General features: G+C 51.6%; 1 protein-coding gene across 2 annotated transcripts; it reads left to right on the top strand.

Annotated features, from left to right (window-relative positions):
- The first annotated feature begins 256 nt into the window (after positions 1–256).
- On the top strand, positions 257–19220 carry MARCHF2 (membrane associated ring-CH-type finger 2). Of its 2 annotated transcripts, none has more exons than XM_087703403.1 (5): positions 257–423; positions 10351–10579; positions 14606–14801; positions 16623–16832; positions 18230–19220. In XM_087703403.1, the coding sequence occupies exons 2-5, from the start codon at positions 10404–10406 to the stop codon at positions 18386–18388; spliced, it is 741 nt and encodes a 246-aa protein (XP_087559529.1). In that variant the 5' UTR covers positions 257–423; positions 10351–10403; the 3' UTR covers positions 18389–19220. The 2 variants fall into 2 exon arrangements, with proteins under 2 accessions (XP_087559529.1, XP_087559528.1); XM_087703402.1 differs by lacking the exon at positions 257–423 and adding an exon at positions 476–630.
- Positions 19221–21630: the final 2410 nt, after the last annotated feature.

The raw sequence follows: 21630 nt of genomic DNA, 5'->3' as shown, positions 1-21630 counted from the left end.
AGCGGGGGGGGGGGAGGAAGGGGGAAAAAAAAAAAGAAAACACCGGCCGTTAGAGCACGCGCAGCCCAGGACGGGGAGAAGCGCGCATGCGTTAGCTTCCCATTTTTCCTCCCTCTCGTCTCAGGGGCGGGCGCTTTTTCGTCCCGGACGCGGCGGATTGGCCCCTTCCTTACGCTGTTGGAGGCGATTGGCTGCGCGCGGTGTGGGGGGGGGGAGGCGGAGAGAAAAGGGGCGGGGTCCGGCTTTCCCCCGTCAGGTGCGCAAGGGGACGCGGCTGACAGAAGCGGCGGGAGGCGGCGGCCGGCGAGAGGCCTCCCTCCCGCGGCTCTTCTCCACCGCCGGCCGGAGAAGATGAGCCGCCGCCGGGCAGGGCCGCGGCGCTGAGCAGAAGGCCGGGGCGGCGGCGGAAGGGGCGGGGCGCAGGTGAGGAGGGGCGGGGCGAGGGAGGCTTGAGTGACAGGAGCAGCAGGAAGCGACCAGGAGGAAGGAGGTTTCGGGGGCGGAGGGGGAGCCCATGGAGGCCTGGCGGGCTTGGGGGGCGGCCCGCCCGGGGACGGCACGGCAGCACCGCGGAAGGCCCGGCTCCTGCGGCGGAGGGGCCCGGAAGGAAGGTCTCCCCGCCGGCCTGGGGTGAGCAGGCAGCCCGGCCCTCGGGGGTGAAGAGGGAAGGGGGGTCTGAGATGGGGAGGGGGCGCCTCGGCCCGTCCGCCTCCGATGGGCTCGTGCAGGTAGAGCGGGGGGGGGGCTGGAGAGGGTTTCCGATCTACTTGCAGCCCTGGAGTTTCCTCGTGGCCTCCTTTCCCTGGACTCCCATTTCCCCTAGGGAGGTTTCTGGGACCCTCCCCCCCTTTCTGGGCTGATTTCAGAGACCGGAAGGCCAATTTGGGGGAGGGGGGAAGGGGGGGTAGAGAAACTCCTCTGCCTTGGTCCCCTCCCCCCCCCCCCGATTGGTCCTCCTCGACTTACGACCCCCAAGGGAGCCCGAAATGTACCTTGCCAAAGGAGACGTTGGTGAAGGGAGCTTTGCCCCCATCTTGCAACCTGCCTTCCCTACGGTCGTTAAGTGAATCACTGCAGTTAAGTTAGTGACTTGGTGATTGAAGTGACAGCGGAAAGGCCCAGCGTAGAGGAGCCTGGGAGGAAGGTCTCCCCGCTGGCCTGGGGTGAGCAGGCAGCCCAGCCCTCGGAGGAGAGGTGTGAAATGGGGAGGGGGCATCTTGGTCCTTCCGTTTCCGATGGGCTTGGGATGGATTCCCGGAGCCCACTCAGCGGTAGAGTGGTGGGGCTGGGGGGGAACCCTCTTCCCCATCTACCTGCAGCCCTGGAGTTTCCTGGTGGTCTCCTTTCCCTGGACTCAATTCCCCCGGGGAGCTTCCTGAGAACCCCCCCCCCCTTCCTGGGATGATTTCAGGCATGGGAAGGCCAATCTTGTGGGGGACAGTTAGGGGAGGGGCGGCTATACTTTGTAGGTTGGGGAGGGGGGAGAAACCCATGTCTCAGTCCCCTTGCAATTGCTAAAAGAGACGTTGGAGTTTTGCCCCATTGTGCAACCTTCCTTGCCTACCGTCATTAAGTGAATCACTGCAGTTAACATTGTGACCTGAGGCAGAGGAACCCGGAAGGAAGGCTGTTGCCGCTGTCTCCGGTCTGGGCTGAGCTGGCCGCCTGTCACTCGGGGGAGGGGGGGAGAGATGTTTCTGAAACTGGGAAGGGTCCTTCCACTTCCGATGGGCTCGGGTGGTGGGGCTGGGGGAACCCTCTTCCCGATCTCTTTGTAGCTCTGGAGTTTCCTGGTGGTCTCCTTTCCCTGGACTCAATTCCCCCGAGGGAGGTTTCTGGTACCCTCCCCATTCTGGACTGATTTCAGGCAAAAGAAGGCCATTTTGGGGGGGGGGGGAGAAGCTACACTATCCTTTCTAGGTGGGGGTGGAGGGGGAGGAAACCCCCATACCTGGCTCTCCTCCCAATTGCCCCTAAAGGTACTCTTCAACTTACCACCATAACCCGGCCCAAAGGAGAGGTTTTGCCCATCGTGTGAACTTTCTTGCCCACCGTCATTAAGTGAATCACCTGTTTGGTTAGTGACACCCTGGTGAATCTGGCTTCCCTGTTGAACGGGCTCGCCAAAGGGGATCGCATGACACCCCTCCGGGGACATTGTGACCGTCATAAATACGGAGCAATTTCATCTGTACTTGTGACTGTAAGGCATGCTGCGACGGTCGTAAGTTTGAGAAATGGCCATAAGTCACTTTCCCCCCTCTCGGGACGTTGTAACTTTGGACGGTAACTAAATGAAATGTTGTATGTTGAGGACTCCCTGTATTGGTTTGTGCCCACCTGCTGCTTGATCTGGTTGGGGGTGGGGGGTGGGGGGGTGTTACATCCGGGGTCCTTGAGGATGGGCAAGGGTGCTTTCTCTGCTGTGGCTTATGGAACAGGCGTTCCCTTGAGAGACGGTGGCTTGACCTTACTGGCTTTCAGGAAGGCAGTGGAGATCTGGCCCTGGGCTCAGGGGATTGATGGGGTGATTGGCAGGTGGCGGTAAGTCAGTGTGTACAACGTTGGCAACTTTAAGACGCCTGGACTTCAACTCCCAGAATTCCCTGTGGTGGCTGGGGAGTCCTCGGAGTTGAAACCCAAGTTGCCAAGTTTGGAAAGCCTTCTTTAAATTCTCTTTTAAAAGGCTTTAATTTCACTCCTCCGCCTTCTTCTCTTCCTTCCGGTCGATGGGTAACTAACTCTGTGCATTTGTTGAATTAAAAAGAGAAATAAAAGAGGGGAGCCCCATTGGACGGAATTGGCTCTAGGTCAGTGTTTCTCAACCTTGTCAACTTGAAGATGTCTGGACTTCAACTCCCAGAATTCCCCAGCCAGCGAATGCTGGCTGGGGAACTCTGGGAGTTGAAGTCCGGACATCTTCAAGTTGACAAGGTTGAGAAACACTGTCCTAACCACTGCTGGGGAATTCTGGGAGTTGAAGTCCGGGCATCTTCAAGTTGCCAAGGTTGAGAAACACTGTCCTAACCACTGCTGGGGAATTCTGGGAGTTGAAGTCCGGGCATCTTCAAGTTGCCAAGGTTGAGAAACACTGTCCTAACCACTGCTGGGAATTCTGGGAGTTGAAGTCCGGGCATCTTCAAGTTGCCAAGGTTGAGAAACACTGTTCTAGAGGCCTGGCAGCCCACAATCCTCTTCCCACAAGTGGATAACCTTACGACAGCATCTCTCTCTGCCATTCAGGAAGTTGCACAGGGCCCATTTCCTACCACACACACACACACACACACACACACACACCCCGCACGTGTGTTGTGCTCAGCAGAACAACTTTGGAAGCGCAGAAAGAAGAGTTTTGCCCGGCCATCCTGAGATGCTTCATCTGGCCTGCTGTTTCTCAAAACTCTTTAAAAGCGGCAGGGACTTCAGCTCCCAGAATCCTTCAGGAGGCAAGCTGGCTGGGGGATTCTGGGAGTTCCTCCCCTCACTTTAAAGATGTCACGGGTGCAAGACACGAATGGAGCCCCTGCTCCGAGAGCGGGGGTGTGTGTGTGCTCAAGGGCGTCAAGAAAACCCACAAAACCATCTGCGGGTAGTCCTCAAAGAACAACAGCCCATTTAGTGACCGTTTGAAATTACACTGGGGCTGAAAAAAGTGACTTACGACCGTTTTTTCACACTGGAGGGCCGTCGTAGCAGCCCTCTGACCGAAATTGCTTGGCCACAGACTCATATTTAGTGCCCTGGGGTCACGTGCTCTGCTTTTGCGACCTCCTGACAGGCAAAAGTCCACGGGGAAGCTGAATTCGCTTAACAACCGCGTTGCTCGCTTAACAACCACTTTAACGGTGGCAAGAAAAGTTGTAGAATGGGGCAGAACCCACTTAACAGGTGCCTCGCTTAGCAGCAGAAACTTAACCATTTAAGCACGGCAAGGAAAGTCGTAAAAATGGGGGAAAAGCCCAGCAAATGTTTCACTTAGCAACTGAAAATGTGGGCTCAATAGTGGCCGTAAGTCAAGGACTCTCTGCATGCCCCCTTCTGTACCTGCCCTCTCTCCCCAGAGTCCTTGAGGATGGAAAACGACCTTTAACTATGTCTTCACTCCCAACATCCATACGCTGCCAGTCTGGTTTTTGACATCCAACTTGGAATAGGTTTAAGTAGCAGGCCAGAAACCACAAGGCCCTGAGTTCTAGTCCTGCCTTGGGCAGGCAGCCAGCCGGGTGCCCTTGGCCCGGTTGCTGTCTCTCATCCCTGGGATGATGGGGGCAAAAAACCAAATTCTGAATCCTGCCAAGAAAACTACGGAGCCATGCTAAGGCCCGTGACCCGTCAAAACCGCGGTCGATAAAACCGCGCTCGATGAAAGCGCGTACCTGACGTCATCAGCAGCGCGACGAAAAATATTAAAAAATAAATAAAATTTAAATAAAATTAAAGCAAGCCGATTCACATAAAGGTAAGGGTTAGGGTTAGGTTAAGGTTTAGGGTTAGGTTAAGGGTTACGTTAAGCGTTAGCAATAGCAATAGCAGTTAGACTTATATACCGCTTCATAGGCCTTTCAGGCCTCTCTAAGCGGTTTACAGAGAGTCAGCATATTGCCCCCAACAATCTGGGTCCTCATTTTACCCACCTCGGAAGGATGGAAGGCTGAGTCAACCCTGAGCCAGTGAGATTTGAACCACTGAACTGCTGATCTAGCAGTAGCCTGCAGTGCTGCATTTAACCACTGCGCCACCTTGGCTCTTAGGGTTAGGTTTAGGTTTAGCGTTAGGTTAAGGGTTAGGTTTAGGGTTAGGTTAAGGGTTAGGGTTAGGTTTAGCGTTAGGTTAAGGGTTAGGATTAGGATTAGGTTTAGGGTTAGGTTAAGGGTTAGGGTTAGGTTTAGCGTTAGGTTTAGGGTTAGGATTAGGTTTAGCGTTAGGTTAAGGGTTAGGGTTAGGTTTAGCGTTAGGTTAAGGGTTAGGGTTAGGATTAGGTTTAGGGTTAGGTTAAGGGTTAGGGTTAGGTTTAGCGTTAGGTTTAGGGTTAGGATTAGGTTTAGCGTTAGGTTAAGGGTTAGGGTTAGGGTTAGGTTAAGGGTTAGGGTTAGGTTTAGCGTTAGGTTAAGGGTTAGGATTAGGGTTAGGGTTAGGGTTAGGATTAGGTTAAGGGTTACGTTAAGCGTTAGGGTTAGGTTTAGGGTTAGGTTAAGGATTAGGGTTAGGGTTAGGGTTAGGGTTAGGTTAAGGATTAGGGTTAGGTTTAGGGTTAGGTTTGGGGGGTTTAGGGTAAGGTTTTCGCTTTAATTTTAAATTTACCACTCACAGCGCGATGTTTTTGTCGCGCTGTGATGACGTCACGTACGCGCTTTTGTCGAGCGCGCAATTGTCTACCGCGGTTTTGTGGTGGAACCGCTAAGGCCGCTGTTAAGACCCCACACGGACTCAAAAGTTTTTCTCTGAAGACCTTTCGCTCTTCTCATCCAAGAAGCTTCTTCAGCTCTTGCTGGATGGTGGGCAATTCTTCAGCCAGAGTGGAGGAAGCTTTTTTGGATGAGAAGCAAAACGTCTTCTGGGGGGGGGGGGGAACACCTTTGGGACAAGTGGGACCTGGATGGCTGAGAATCTCCATGGGCAACGACCGAACGCAGGGCCGTCTCCACTGTGGAGTCTTAGGATTTGAGGGCATCGAGAGCAACCTTGGGAGGTGGCCGTTTCACACGTTCCCCATTCCAGTGTAGGGTCTTCTGCTTGGATGCAGGGGTCAGATTAGATGACCTACAAGGTCCCTTCCGACTGTTGGAAGAAAAGGTCCTTCTGGGTTCAGCTCCAAGTGGGGGGAAAAGACACTGGAAACACGGAGGCTGCTTGGAAAGACGGTTTAATGGTGGACAGGGTGGCTTGAGATCCAAAAGGGGGGGTCAGATGCTTCCAGATGTTGGGAGGAGAAGAAAAAGAGGCAGAGAGGCTGAGAGTCCCTGGTTTTATGCCCTCTCTGGCCTTTGACCTTGATCTTGTCTTCTGATTGGTTGTCAGACTCCCAGGGGGCCATGCGGGGGCATCTCTCTAGGCTGTGAGTCCATGTTTGGTTGAGCCTCGCTTCGTCCCAGGTGCCCCGTGGGGGAGATGGGTCAAGGGCTAATCCTATCATGCCTTAATCCCATCACGCTGGAGCTGAATGGGGGAGATCTTTGTTATGTAGAATAGACTGCCCCAGGCCTTTTAATCTCCCATTGACAAAAGTGGGTGGCTATTCAGAGCGAGTCTTCTTCCTGCCTAAAAACATGTTTCTCCCTTTCTGAATCAGGGAAAATATAAAATTCTGCCTCTTTCAATATTTCCCAGGATATTTCATTTTTTCTAGCAGAGGGGTGTGTGCTAACTTCCTCCGCGACTCTGTTATTCTGTTAAATCTCCTCTTGTTTCACGTGGGGGGTTAATTCTTCTTTTATTGGGATTTGGGCTGGTTTCTTTCACCCTTAAACAGGGAGACCAGGTGCCCTTCAGGCGTACCCGGATTCCACAGGTGGGTTCCCGGGGAGGCCCTGTTTCGTTAACCCTGTTTGCCCTCTGAACAAAATCAAAGGCGATATCAAGTCAGCAGTTCGACCCTCTTTGACTGCCAGCCAGAAGCAGCTTTGTGCCACCCGGTGCCGGGAAGCTTTTCACACGGCAGCGGCTGGTTTCTTTTGTCCCTTTGAGCCTTCTGCCTTGGGGCCACTGTGGAAGCCAGAGCGGGTGGCTCTGACCACTCCCATGCCAGGGGCCGATGCCCACCTGTGAAACCTGTGGCTGTGCAGAGTCCCCAAGAGAGCCAGTCGATCAATTTGCTCTCACCCAGCTGCCCAAACGCAACCGGCGCTCTGAACTTGAAGCCACGATTCCTTGATTCGGAGCCCTGGCAAAAGGTTCCTCTCTCACCGCAGGCTTAAAAGGCCGGCTGGCAGGGAGATGAATAGTTGCCTGCCCCATCTATTCACCTCCACCCCTGAATTTTATCCCCAGAGCTCAGGTGGGGCTTCTCCAGCAGCTGTGGCTCTTCCGTCCCGAGGACCGGCCCATAGATTTCCACTGCTCTCCTCTCCTCTCTCGGCCTTCTGCCCATCAGGCACTGTGCCCAGCTGCTCCTCCTCTTCCTCATCAGCCACCTCCAGTCCTGGGGGCTCTTGGCTCTCCAACGGAGGACTGACCGACGGTCCAGGTTCCACCACCCCCCCCCCCGGACAGCTCCAGGCCCTCTTCCCCCTCGGAGCTCTCAGGTTTCCCTGATGCTGAGCCTGACTCCCACGCCTCTCCTCCTCCTCCTCCTCCTCCTCCTCCCCCCCCCCTCCGATTCGGCTGCTGGAGGGGCCGGTGGCTGACAGGCCACGACACAATCAGAATAGAGCTGGAAGGGGTGTTGGAGGTCTTCACCAACCCCCTGCTCAGGCAGGAGACCCATCCCAAGCGGTCGTCCAGTCTCTTCTTAAAAGTGATGGAGCATCCAGAAATTCTGCAGTTCCATCATTTTTCTCACCATCAGGAGGTTTCTCCTTAATCCTACTTTGCTTCTCTCCTTGATGCGTTTCCATCCATTGTTCCTTGTCTGGCCTTCAGGTGCTTTGGAAAAAATAAGTTTAACCCCCCCCCCCCGGCCTTCTTCTTTGGGGCAGCCCCTCAAATCCTGGGATCCTGCTCTCATGCCCCCCCCACCCCCGGTCCTTCTTTTCTCTAGACTGGCCAAGCCCATTTCCTGCCCCCCCCCCCTGGTTCTTCATAGGCTCTATGGACATTTGTCCCTCTTAGGAGGCCTTCCTGGCCATCCAGGCTGGGATGGGACCTTTGGCCTCCAGCCGTTGCTGCAGCCAGCAGGGCCAAAGGTTAGCGGCGATGGGGGTTTCCTGCGTCAGGAACAGATCGAGCGTCTCCTGTTGCTTTGACTCATGTGTCCTTTTGGGGGGGGGGGGAACGAGAGGGAAATTTCCCCCACCTTCCTCTCCGAGAGACTCCCTTCTAAAGTTCCAAAACACTTGGTCTGTTTCCAGGAAGGCAGAAACTTGGTTCCTGGCTTCCTGAGTCATCCTTGTAGGTAGGTAGGTAGCATCTATTTCTCAGGGATTTCTTTCCGTGGGGTTTTAAACCCACAACTTTGAACTTGGCGTGTGGAAAGTGATCCCCCCCCCCGGCTTCCCTCTTTTGTATTTTACAAGCCCCCCTTGGCTGGAATCTCTGGCGGCTGCCAGAATGGCAGGATAGGTGTTGTGGGGCTTTAAAAAAAACACACACAAAAACCCTTAGCCCAGGGGTGTAAAAAAAAAAATATTGAAGGCCACATCAGGGTTGTGTTTGACTTTGAGGGTGGGGTGGGTGGGTGGCGTGGCCAGGGGGCATGGGCAGATTTTTAGAATAACAAGAGTTGGAAGGGACCGTGGAGGTCTTCTAGTCCAACCCCCTGCTTAGGCAGGAAACCCTACACCACCTTCAGACAACGGGTTATCCAACATCTTAAAACTTCCAGTGTTGGAGTGTTTGCAACTTCAGGTGGCAAGTTGTTCCACTGATTAATTGTTCTAGCTTGACATCCCTTGTGTGTTGGGGGCACCTGCGGTGGCCGAGTGCTAAGGCGGGACTTCCTCAGACCCCCACCTCACTGTCCTTATAATTTCCTTCCTTCCTTCCTTGTTCACTTCTCTTCTTTCCTTCTCTTCCTTTTTCCTTCCCTCTTCATTCTCCTTCCTTTTCTTTTCTTCGTTCTTGACTTCTCTCCTTTCTCCTTCCTCCTTCCTTCCTTCCTTCCTCGTTCTCTTCTTTCCGTATTTCTCTTCCTTCTCCTTCTCCTTCCCTCTTCATTCTCCTTCCTTCCTTCCTTTTCTTTTTCCTCCCCTCTTCATTCTCCTTCCTTCTTCCTTCCCCTCTTTCCTTCTTTTTCCTTCCTTCCTTCCTCTCTTCCCTTCTTTTTCTTTGTCCTTCCTCTTTCCCCTTCTCTCCTTCCCCGTCTGTTCTTGGATGCTCAAAGGCAAAAGGTGTTATGAAAACATACTCCCATTTGATAGCAAAGGCTATAAAAGAACCGAAATGTTTCTTAGTTCGTTTTGATAGCCCTCTGCCAGCAAAAACGGAGCGGGCGGGGAGGGGGCTGTGCGCGTGCACACACACACACACACACACACACACACACACACACACACACACCCCTGTGCCCCGTTTTCGGCCTGGGTGGCCTCCTGCATCCCTCTGGCAGTGAAAAGGGAGGCCCCGAGGCACCGGGGCCCAGATTTAAACACTTTGACACCCCTGCATCCATATGATCAAAATGAATCAATGAATGGGAAAACGTTGGGTTGCCTGCTCGAAAAGAGAAGCCCAGAACCACCTTGAAGGGGAGAAGAACGGCACAGAAATGACAGCCAGTTCTCGACTCACAACGGTTCATTTTTGTGACCGTTCAGAGTTACAGCAATGCTGCAAAAAAACCACGGCTTGCCACCCTCTTTTCACACTTAGGACGGTGGCAGCAGCCCCCCAGGGCCACAGGATTTGCATTTGGGTGCTTGGCAGGCAGCCGACTCACGTTTACGACGGTTGCAACATCCCAGGTTGCGACCTTTCCGACAGGGCCAAGATTCACTTAACGACCGTGTTACTCTTTGAATTGCTGCAAGGATTCACTGAACAAATGTGGCGAGGAAAGTCGTGGGGCAAAACTCGTTGAAGCAGTTTGCCGCATAAATTTTGGGCCTCATTTGCAGTCGTAAGTTGAGGACTACCTGGGATTAATTAATCAAATTTTAATAAAAGAATGGCATGCACAGGCCTTTCTTGTTTCATAGCCTCTCTCTCCTCTCTCTCATTCATTCTTTCTCATTCTCTCTTTTTTTCTCTCTTTTTCTTTCTCTCTCATTCTTTCTCTTTCTCTCCCTCTCTCATTCTTTCTTTTTCTCTTTCTCATTCTTTATCTCTCATTCTCTCTCTCTCTCCCTCACTCATTCTTTCTTTCTCTTTCTCATTCTTTCTCTCTCTCTCATTCTCTCTCTTATTCTTTCTCTCTTTTTCTTTCTCTCTCATTCTCTCTTCTCTTTCTCATTCTTTCTCTCCCTCTCATTATTTTTTTCTCATTCTTTTTTTCTTTCTCATTCTCTTTTTCCCTTTCTCTCCCTCACTCATTCTTTCTTTCTCTCTTTCTCATTCTTTCTCATTCTCTCCCTTTCATTCTTTCTCTCTTTCTCTCCCTCTCTCACTCATTCTTTTTCTCTTTCTCATTCTTTCTCTCTCATTCTCTTTCTCTCCCTCACTCATTCTTTCTTTCTCTTTCTCATTCTTTCTCTCTTTCTCATTCTCTCTCTCCCCCTCTCTCATTCTTTCTTTCTCCCTTTTTCTCATTTCCAGCTTATCATGAACCTGCTGTCTGGCTGCTGAACCCAGCGCCCCCCCCCGTTGCCATGACAACAGGTGATTGCTGCCACCTCCCTGGCTCCCTGTGTGACTGCCCGGGCAGTGCCACATTGTCCAAGTCAGTGGAAGATTCGGACCTCGGACGCCCCCAGTACGTTACCCAAGTCACAGCCAAGGACGGCCGGCTGCTCTCGACGGTCATCAAAGCCCTGGGCACGCAGAGGTGAGGCCGGTTCGATCCTCGGTGAGAGCTGGGGCAGGGGTGGGGGTGGGAGGCATGGAGGTGGGCTTCCCAGCCAGAGAGCACAGCATGCAGTTCTGGGGCAGCCGGATGAATGGTTGAATGAGTGGATGGATCTCGGGTGAGGGGCTGCTTGTCCTAATCTTACCGTTCTGCTTTTGTTAGCTGCCAAACCTTAGCTGTTTCCAAACATCCTGTCTTGAATGGGCTTCTGCCGGCAGTGTTTGCTTTGCTTATGAATGGAGCCCTCTAGATAGTTGGCTTCCTCTTTCAATCAGCTCTTTATCTCCTTAAGTGCCAGCCTCTGCATTGAGAAAGACTTGGGGGCTGCTTTCTGCCTCTAAGAACACGTTCCTCCATTTCTCCTTTAGGGAAATATAATATTCTGCCTCTTTTAATATTCCCCAAAATATTTTGAGGAGGTGGGGGGGGGGCTTCCCACACAACCGTGGACGGCTCCCATGCAAAAGCTAAAGTCCCAGGGGGCTGAAATCCCTCCGTCATAAAGGTGGTTTTTCAAGTGGATTTCCATGTTTTTCTCCGAAGACGTTTTGCTCCTCATTCAAGAAGCTTCTTCAGCTCTGACTGGATGGGGGGGGGGGAACCCCCCCCCCCCCATCCAGTCAGAGCTGAAGAAGCTTCTTGAATGAGGAGCAAAACGTCTTCGGAGAAAAACCAGAAAATCCAGTTGCCTCCTAAAAAAGCAGCCCCTTTGGGACACCCATGATCTGGATGCCTGAGAATCTCTCTAGACCTTCACCCACCTTGAAGTTGGTGTAATTCTCCATCCTGGCTGGGGAATTCTGGGAGTGGACATTCACCCAGGTTTAAAATCAGTTTACCGTATTTTTCGCAGTATAAGACGCACCTTTTTTCTTCTAAAAAGAGGCTGAAAATCTGGGTGCATCTTATACACTGAATAAAGCATTTTTTGCCTCCTGAAGCCCCGCCCCCTTCACAAAAATGGCCTTGCAAACCCTTAGGGAGGCTTTCAGAGAACTCCTGGGGGCTGGGGAGGGCAGAAATGAGCAAAAAACGGACCATTCCCCCCCCCGCCGCCCCCAGCAGCACTCTATATAAGCCTCTATATAAGTCTCCATAAGGCTATGCATGCAATTTTCTTGACAAAAAAACGGACCATTTTCACAAAAAATGGGCCATTTTTTGCTCATTTTTGTGTCCCCCCCCCCCCCCGGAGCACTCTGCAAGCCCCCTGCCCAAGGCTATTCATGCCTTTTTTTAAAAAAAAACGGGCCCGTTTTTGTGAAAAACAGGTTGTTTTGGGGAGGTTTACAGAGTGCAAAAACTTTTTTTCCCCCTTTTGGAAAGCTCTTTAACTGATTGATGAGAATTAGGTGGATCAAGTGCTGTGCCAGCAGAAACAAAGTCTTAGGTGCTGCAGATTGTCAGCGATTTCCTTCTCCAGCACATGGATAAAATACACCTGGAAACATCTACCTACCTACCTACTCTCTTTCTCTCTCCCTACCTATCTACCGTATTTCTCTCTCTCTCTCTCTCTCTCTCTCTCTCTCTCCCTATCTACTGTATTTCTCTCTCTTTCTTTCTCTCTATCCCTCTATCTACCTACCTATCTACACACTTTCTCTCCCTCCCTACCTACCTACTGTATTTCTCTCTCTATCCCTTTACCTACCTACCTACCTACCTACCTACCTACCTACTTACCTACCTACCTACCTATTCTCTCTCTCTCCCTACCTATTTACTGTATTTCTCTCTCTCTATTTCTCTCTCTCTATCCTACCTACCTACCTATCTACACACTTTCTCTCCCTCCCTACCATATTTTTCTCTCTCTATTTTTCTCTATCCCTTTATCTTCCTACCTACCTACCTACCTACCTACCTACCTACCTACCTACCTACCTACCTACCTACCCAACTATTCTCTCTCTCTCCCTACCTACCTACTGCATTTCTCTCTCTTTCTCTCCCTCTACCTACCTAGTTTTTTTAAAAAATTGCCTCTTCAAAACTTGGGTGCGTCTTATACTCCGAAAAATATGGTAATTTCCCATGCTGGCCAGGGAATTTTGGCAGTTGAAGTCCACCCATTTTAACATTGGTTCAGTTCTCCATCCCGGCCAGGGAATTCTGGGAGTCGAAGTCCCTCCCCCTCTTAAAGTTGCCAAGGTTGAGAAATGCTGGCATAGAGCAAAGTTTTGCCGGTTTCCCCATTCCTCCCCCCCCCCCCCAAATCTCCTTTTGGAAAAGCCACAGACAGGAAAATGGTTTCTGTTCTCCTTTCAGAATTTTGTCTGCCTGGCGAGGGGCAGAGAGGGTGGACTCTGGCTTTAGATAGTGAGAGACTGTGTGGCCTCTGAACAGCTCTGAACAGCTTTCCATCTGCCCGATAGGGTTCGGTCAAAGGCGTTGGATGCAAATTGCTTGCAACACGGATGGTTAAATACCCTGAGAAGATCAGGATCCCTTGTTAGTTTAACCCTAGGCAACCGGTGACTGGCTGGGTCCTTGTTTCACAGGCCCTGCCTGACTTGAACAAAGGAACAGGGTGACCATCGATGGGCAAAACGGCAGGGGAAGCAGGATTGGCTTCCCGCTGGCTTCCCCAATGACGCTCCAGGTGGGAAAGAGTCAAGGGACTCTGCAGGGAGCATTGGAAAGGGCGGTCGCCTGAAGCGGACACAAGTCGCACTAGGAAGGATGGGTCCCAGATTTTGGATGCACTCTTTAAGGTAGCCCATATTTGAAGTACAGATAGTCCTCGAGACTTAACGGCAGTTTGTTTAGTGACCGTTTGAAGTTACAATGGCACTGAAAAAAGCGACTTACGACCGTTTATCACCCTGTAGCATCCCCATGGGGACGTGATCAAAATTCAGATGCTTGACCACTGGTCCCTATTTATGACGGTCGCAGCATCCCGGGGGGGGGGTGTGTTCATGCGATGCCCTTTTGCGACCTTCTGACGAGCGAAGTCCTTGGGGAAGAAGCCAGATTCGCTTAAGAACCAGGTTACTGGTTTAACAACTGCAGGGATTCGCTTAATGACTGCGGCAAAAAAGTCGTAAAACGGGACAAAGCTTGTTTAAGAAATGCTTCCCTTAGCAACATAAATTCTGGGCTCCATCGTGGGTCGTACATCGAGGACTGCCTGCACATTGATTCCAAAAATCACTGCCCCAGGATGGGCTGTTTAGGCCAGTGGAAGGTTACAAAGAGCAGCCGAATAAATGAATTCACCCAACTGGCTCCTAGGGACTAAAACGTACAATGAACATTTGTAGGAACTGGGCCTGGCTAGTCTAGGGCCAGGGCAGACAGGAGAGTGTCTTCCAATATTTGAGGGGCTGCCACAGAGAGGAGGAAGGGGGTCGAGCTATTCTCCAAAGGACTTGAAGGCCAGAGAAGGAACAATAGATGGAAACCCAACAAGGAGAGAGATTCAACCTGGAAACAAGGAGAAATTTTCTGACAGTGAAAACAATCAACCCCTGGAACAGAAGTTGCCTTCGGAAGTTGTGGGAGCTTCATCACTGGAGGCTTTCAAGAAGAGGCAGGACTGCCATCTCTCAGAAATGGCGCAGGGTCTCCTGCTTGGGCCAGAGGGTTGGACTAGATGACCTACAAGGTCCCTTCCAACTCTGTTAATCTGTTAGATAGAGTTAGATGATTATGTAGACAGACAGACAGAAAGACAGAGACAGAAGTTGTGGGAGCTTCATCCCTGGAGGCTTTCAAGAAGAGGCTGGACTGAATGGTGTAGGGTCTCCTGCTTGGGTGCGGGGTTGGACTAGATGACCTACAGGGCACCTTCCCATTCTGTGAATCTGTTAATTGGCCAGAGGGTTGGTTTTCGGGATTGCAGCCGAGGGCGGAGGGTTTTTTTTCCAAGCAAGGTTGCGACACTCTTCCCAAAACGGACGAGAGGACTCTCCTCCTGCGTTTTTCCCTCCAGAATCCGGGGGGCGATTTTCTTACTTCGATTCCCCCTCCCCTCTTCCCCCACCCCCTCATTTCTAGCGATGGTCCCATCTGTCGAATCTGCCACGAAGGTGGGAACGGGGAGGGCTTGCTTTCGCCCTGTGACTGCACTGGCACCCTGGGCACCGTCCACAAGAGCTGCCTGGAGAAGTGGCTGTCTTCCTCCAACACCAGCTACTGCGAGCTTTGCCACACGGAGTTCGTGGTGGAAAGGCGGCCCCGGCCTCTAACGGAGGTGGGTATGTCCCGTCCCGTCCCCCCCCTTGGCTCCTACCCGGAGGGAAAGTCTTGGCGGGAGGGGCAGGTGTTTTGCCGCGTGTGAGGCGAGAGTTCTCTTGACTCCTCTGGGACTGACTTAAGAGCTGGCGACGGGCGGAAAGAATCGGTACGGTTCGGGCAGCCTCCTGACGCGACCCATTGCAGGAGGGGTGAAATCCTCCTGGTTCGGCCCGGTTCGACTGAACTGGCTGGGACGATTGGCATCAGTTCTGTGAACCGGCGGCAAAAATCCCAGATGGCCCCACCCACACCTGCCTGGTGTCCCTGTCGCCACTCATCTCTTCTGACTACTCGACCTGCCCACCCAATCCGAACGTTTCTCCCTCCGTTCACAGCAGAGCGGCTGCAGCCTGTGCCTTTAAGATAATCCCCGGGAGGGAGGGGGCCGGGGGGCGACCATAAGTGGAGCATAAAGGGCATGTGACTGAGTGGGCGTGGCCGTGTGGGACATCAAGTTGGCCATGGCCACTCAGTCACAGGACACCACCACCAAGCCATGCCCACAGAAACGGTAGTAAAACAATTGAATTTCACCACTGCATCGCAGCATTCTTCCGGGTGGCCTGAGATGACCTTCAGCTGCCCCCTATCAGGCCGCTGTCGGACATGGAGCCGGTCCTGGGCAGGACGCAAGGGCAGGAGGAGCCAGCTGAGGTGGTGTGGCCATTTCCTCACATCCTTCCCAGGAATTGGGAATCTCTTATTGAGAAGTTTAGTTTAGTTTAGTTTTATTGATTTTGTATGCTGCCCACTCCCGGAGGACTCCGAGCAGCTTACAATAAAACAAGGGAGGGGGATAATACACAAAACAACATATTAAAATATACAACAGTCACAATTTCCGAGGGGCTGGATATTTCGAGAGCCCTCCGGCCTGCTGGAGCAGCCAGGACTTAACGGCTTTGTGGAAGGCCAGGAGGGTAGTAAGGGTCCGGGGGGGGGAAGAAGAACCGGGGGGGGGACACACGAGAACAGCCTTCCAATATTTGAGGGTCTGCCGCAGAGAGGAGGGGGTCAGCCTCCTCTCCAAAGCACCAGAAGGCAGGACAAGAAGCAACGGATGGAAACGGGTCAAAGAGAGAAGCATGCTAGAAATAATGAGGATTTTTCTGAACAGAGCCATTAAATCAGACTTGCCTCCAGAAGTTGTGGGTGCTGCATCACTGGAGGCTTTGAAGGAGAGACTGGATCCGAGGTGGGATTCAGCCGGTTCTGACCACTTCTGGAGAACCGGTAGCAGAAATTTTGAGCAGTTTGGAGAACTGGTAAATACCTCCTCTGGCTGGCCCTGCCCCCATCTATTCTCTGCCTCCTCCCGAGTCCCATCTGATCGGGAGGGAATGGGGATTTTGCAGTATCCTTCCCCTGCCACGCCCACCAAGCCATGCCACGCCCACAGAACCGGTAGTAAAAAAAAAGTTGAATCCCACCACTGGACTAGATGGCCATTTTGTCTGAAATGGTCTAAGGGCAGTGGTAAAATTCAAAATTTTCCCCTACCGGTTCTGTGGGCGTGGCTTGGTGGGCGTGGCAGGGGAAGGATACTGCAAAATCAGCTGGGACTCGGGAGGCAGAGAATAGATGGGGGCGGGGCCAGCCAGAGGTGGCATTTGCCGGTTCTCTGAACTACTCAAAATTTCTGCTACCGATTCTCCAGAACCTGCTGGATTTCATCCTGTCTAGGGGCCTCTTGCTTGAGCAGGGGGCTGGACTAGAAGACCTCCAAGGTCCCTTTGCAACGTGTTATTTGATGTTCTCTTTGTCCTCCTGGCTGCAGTGGCTCAGGCAACCCGGACCCCGCAACGAGAAGCGGACGCTGTTCTGTGACATGGCCTGCTTCCTCTTCATCACCCCGCTGGCGGCCATCTCGGGCTGGCTCTGCCTGCGGGGCGCCCAGGACCACATGCAGTTCAACAGCCACCTGGAGGCCATCGGCCTCATCGCCCTGACCATCGCCCTCTTCACCATCTACGTCCTCTGGACCCTGGTCAGTGCTCGCGGCCTCGGCCGGCCGGCCTCACACTTCCGATACTGTCAGTTGTGCCCCTCGGCTTCCCGCCTTTGCAATTCCTAAGAGTCCCCGGGAAGGAAGCCTTAAGGACCCCATCACGCCCACACTGGGGAGGGGGGTACCCCTCTTTGGCTGCGGTGGGCTGGCTTTTCTTGCCCTGGCGGGGCTGCAAGGATCAGGCGGGTGTCAGAAGAGCGATTTCACGGACTGGGAGGCTCAGGGACACCCCCCCCCCACTCAGATCAGACCATCTTAGGTGGGGCTACGGGGGAGTCCAGTCCTGTTCCTTGACCTCGACTGGACCTCCCTGCATTTGAAGGATGGGACAAGCTCAGCTGATAAAGGAGGAGAATCTTGTGGCTTAGTGGTTAACACAACTGCCTAATATGTAATACAGCACAGGTTCTAATCCCAGTAAGGGTATGGCTCGCTGATGAGAGCTAAATAGCTTGAAATAGATCTATACTAGTCTCCCTTTATTTATTTATCAGCACAAATACAACATATATATAATTTTATAAGTTATAGCTTTATATTGTGTGTGAACAGACTTGGTTCTGGGTATCATTCATATTAATCCAATTAACAATAACAATATTAATAATCTCTAACATTTCTCAAACATAAGTAGTCCTTATTATAGTGTTCAAACATATATATTTAAAAAAATGCCTAACCTCATCTTTATCTCTACCTTCATCCATGTCTTTGTTGTTCTATCTAAACATTTCTCTATTACATATGAATAAATTTAACTGTTTCCATTTATATTGATCCAGTTTACACTAAGATTGTTAATAAACTCTATCAACATTTATCAAGTTTATATAACCCTCACATTATACAGCTCCCCCTTTAGTGCTTCAGTTCTTATCCATTTTTCCAGTTTAATCCAATTCACAATAACAGTAGGAAGAAAGTTAACTAGATATCATTCATATTGATTCAATTCACATTAAGATTATTGATTATCTCTTAACCACACTAATCAAATTATACAGTCTTGTTACAGTGTTAAAGTATACATTGAAAGAAAAATGCCTAACACCTGTAAACTTCTAATCCAGTGTTTCTCAACCGTGGCGACTTTTAAGTCCTATGGACTTCAACTCCCAGAATCCCCCAGCCAGCACAGCTGGCTGGGGGTTCTGGGAGTTGAAGCCCACAGGACTTAAAAGTCGCCACGGTTGAGAAACACTGTTCTAGTCTGTTATTTTTCTTCATTCTATAAGCAGTTTGTGTTTTAATATTTCCCCGGTCTAATTTTATTGCTGCCTCTCGAGTTTTTAATAAGCCAATTTCATATTAAAAGGGCTATTTGTTCACCCATCTCTTTCCTGTGTCCCCCCCCCCTCGTCCCCCCATGTGCCCAGGTGTCATTCCGCTACCACTGCCAGCTCTATTCCGAGTGGCGAAGGACCAACCAGAAAGTCCAGCTGATGCTTCCCGACGCCAGGAACCCGTCTCCCGTCCCGCACTCCCTGCTCTCCGCCAAGCTGCTGAAGAAGAAATCGGATGAGACGACCGTATGAGCCAGGCTGGCGCTGGTTTTTCTTCCGGAAAGGAGGAAGAGGAAGAAGCAGGGAAGGGGGACGGTCAGAACATTTCGCCAGCCCAGCTGGAAGGGCGCTTGCTGTCCGTTCATCGGTCAAGCTCCCCCCGCCCCCCGAAAGACAACCAATTCCCGGGTGTGTGCAATGGGGCAGGGGACGGGGCGTGCCATGGGCGCCCGCCATGGGCCCCGCTCCGTCCTCAAGGCCCAGCGGTGGGTAGAGGAGGATACCTCTCCCTCGATCCGTGTAACGATCTTATCTTATAGTACCTTAATTATTGTTGTAATTATAATTTTATGACTGTTCTCGGGCTTCGGCTGTTGTGTTCGGGGGGGCCTTCTCCCCTCCCGGGGCATCACTGTGAAAGGGTGCGGGGTTTCCTTCCCCCGGAGGGGCAGAGGGTCCCCGTCCTTCCCCTCAGCCCTTGTTCAGAGAGACGGACGGGCTTGTAAAAAAGAAGTCACGTGCAAATCCGGGGATGGAGGCCCTTTGGAACAAGAGCGAGGCGGGGTCTCCCTGTCACCCCTCCCTCTCTCTCTCTCTCTCCCTCCCTCCCCTCCTTTCATATTTTTGCACTATATAGATTGGGGTGGGGGCAGTGTTGTCTCCCCCTCCTTAATTTCCCAGTGATGCTCTCCCTAAGTAGAGGACCCTAAGAACGGGTTCGAATCTAAACATCCCAGGAGGAGTTTAAGGAAGCAAAAGATATAATAACCCCTAGAGGAAAAAAACTGGCGGCGAAACCAGAGGGCACTTTTTTCTTTCTTTCTTTTTTTAAAAAATAAACCATCCGTCTTACAGAAATAAAACAGCCACGGGGTCTGGAAGTGTTCAATGTTGCCTGCACGTGCCACGTGCCGCTTTGTCAAGTGGAGTTGCTGTCGTTGGCTTCTCGCTCGCTCGGGGACGAGCCGGCTTCGTTGCTGCTGGGATTTCGTGGATCAGAATTCCCATCCAACTTGGGGTTGGATCCAGCCTTGTTGAGCTTCGTGGAAAAGAGGAGGTTTTGGTTCAAAGGCTGCCCCACGAGAACTGGACTCCCCCCCCCCCACCACACAGAACATAGAATCCGAGGGCTGGAAAAAGGGGCCTTGGAGGTCTTCTAGTCCAGCCCCCTGCTCAAGCCAGGAGACCTTGTGCCATCCCAGTCAAATGGTTATCCGGGCTGTTTTTGAAAACGTCCCGTGATGGAGTTAGCCACCGCTCCAAGATAATAATCCATTGGTTAATTGCTTTCACAGTCAGAAAATCTCCCCTTCCTTCGAGATCTCTCTTTAGCAAGAGCGCTTATATACCGCTTCATAAGTGTTTTCCACCTCTTGCTCCCAGCCCAGCCCACCTTGGAGGGATGTTGTGATGGAGAAAATAGGCAGGAGGGGTGCTGGATGTGCTTGCCCACTTTGAGTTAGTGAAAATAATAAAGGTGGGATTGTGAATGAACGAATGGCAAAGTATGAAAAACGAAAGTTAGCAAGTACAGATGAGGCGAAACCTGGCCTTGGGAGTCCTTGTGGACGATCCCTTAAACGCAAGCCAGCAGCCCAAAAAGGCGAATGCAATCCTTGGTTGTATGAACAGAGGCATAGAATCAAAATCACGAGAGGCCTTAGTCCCACTGTATAAAGCCTTGGTAAAGCCACACCTGGGTGGTGGTGGTGATGGGGAAACTATCCAGTTTTAGTTTTGTAAGAGCCGAGGTGGCGCAGTGGTTAGGGTGCAGAACTGCAGGCCACTTCAGCTGACTGTTATCTGCAGTTCAGTGGTTCAAATCTCACCTGCTCAAGGTCAACTCAGCAGCCTTCCATCCTTCAGAGGTGGGTGAAATGAGGACCCAGACTGTGGGGGCAATTTGCTGACTCAATTTGCTAAAAAAATCTGTAAACCGCTTAGAGTGGGCTGAAAGCCATATGAAGCGGTATATAAGTCAAATAAATAAATAAATAAATAGTCACCGTGTTACAAAAAAGATGGGGAGACTTTGGAAGAAGTGCAGGGAAGAGCAACGAAGAGGATTAAAGGCCTGGAGACAAAACCATATGAATGACGGTCACAGGATCTGGGTTTGGCCAGTCTGGAGAAAAGAAGGACCAGGGGGGGCATGATGGCAGCCTTCCAGTATTTGAGGGGCTGCCCCAAAGAAGACCTCTTAAAGTCCCCTATGATTCATTGTTCTGTCAGGAAATTTCTCCTATATTCCAGCTTGCTTCTGTTGGAAGAAACGTCCTTCTGGGTTCGGCTCCAAGTGGGGGAAAAGACACTGGAGACATGGAGGCTGCTTGGAAAGATGGTTTTAATGGTGGACAGGACCACGTGCCTTGAGCTCCTGAACCGAAAAGGGGGATCAGATGCTTCCAGATGTTGGGTGAAGAAGAAAAAGGGGCAGAGATGCTGAAAGTCCCTGGCTTTATGCCCTCTCTGGCCTTTGATCTTGATTTCGTATTCTGATTAGTTGTCAGACTCTCATGGAGCCATGCAGGGATAACTCTCTAGGCTGCGTTATGAACCCAGGTTTGGTTGAGTTCTCAGATGCCATGTGGGGAGTTGAGTAAAGGGCCAATATTACCATGCTTTAATCCCATCTCCCTGCAGCTGAAGGGGAGAACTCTTTATTATGTAAAGGGACTAGCTTGGCCTTCTTAATGGCCCATTGACAAAGTGGGGATGGGCAGGAAGCTACAGGCAGCTATTCTGTCTTTTAAAACATGTTTTTTTTCTTTTCACATCCAGATAAATATTCTGCCCTTTCAATATTTCCTAGGATATTTCATTTTTCTGGGAGAGGGCTGGGTGATAAACTTCCTACACTTCTCCCCTTCATTAATTTCCATCCATTGCTTCTTGTTCTGCCCTCAGGTGCTTTGGAGAATAATTTGTGCCCCCCTCTTCTTTGGGGCAGCCCCTCAAATGCTGGAAGATTGCTAATGAAAAGTCCTCCTTTACTCCAGACTGGCCAACCCCAAACCCTGCCTTCGTGTCTTTTAGCCTCCACCCCACCAAATCTTCTTCTCTGCCCTCTTTCCAGGGTCTCAATCTCCATTTTTTTTTTAATAATGAGGGAGCCATCTTGGCTGGGGAATTCTGGGAGTTGAAGTCCCCGCCCAGAGCGACGGTAGTCAGGGTCGCTCAGGCGACAACCAGAGGCGCCAACTTCGGCAGCTACGGCAACGCTGACGTCATCGGGTGGGTGGAGGAAAAAGGGGCGGCGCTCGGAGGCGTGGCTT

The sequence above is a fragment of the Thamnophis sirtalis genome, unplaced genomic scaffold (genome assembly GCF_051295495.1).
Source record: "Thamnophis sirtalis isolate CommonGarterSnake01/CBP01778 unplaced genomic scaffold, rThaSir2_p1.2 scaffold_1, whole genome shotgun sequence".
NCBI classification, from domain to species: domain Eukaryota; kingdom Metazoa; phylum Chordata; class Lepidosauria; order Squamata; family Natricidae; genus Thamnophis; species Thamnophis sirtalis.
This window is presented reverse-complemented; position numbering and strand designations above follow the sequence as displayed.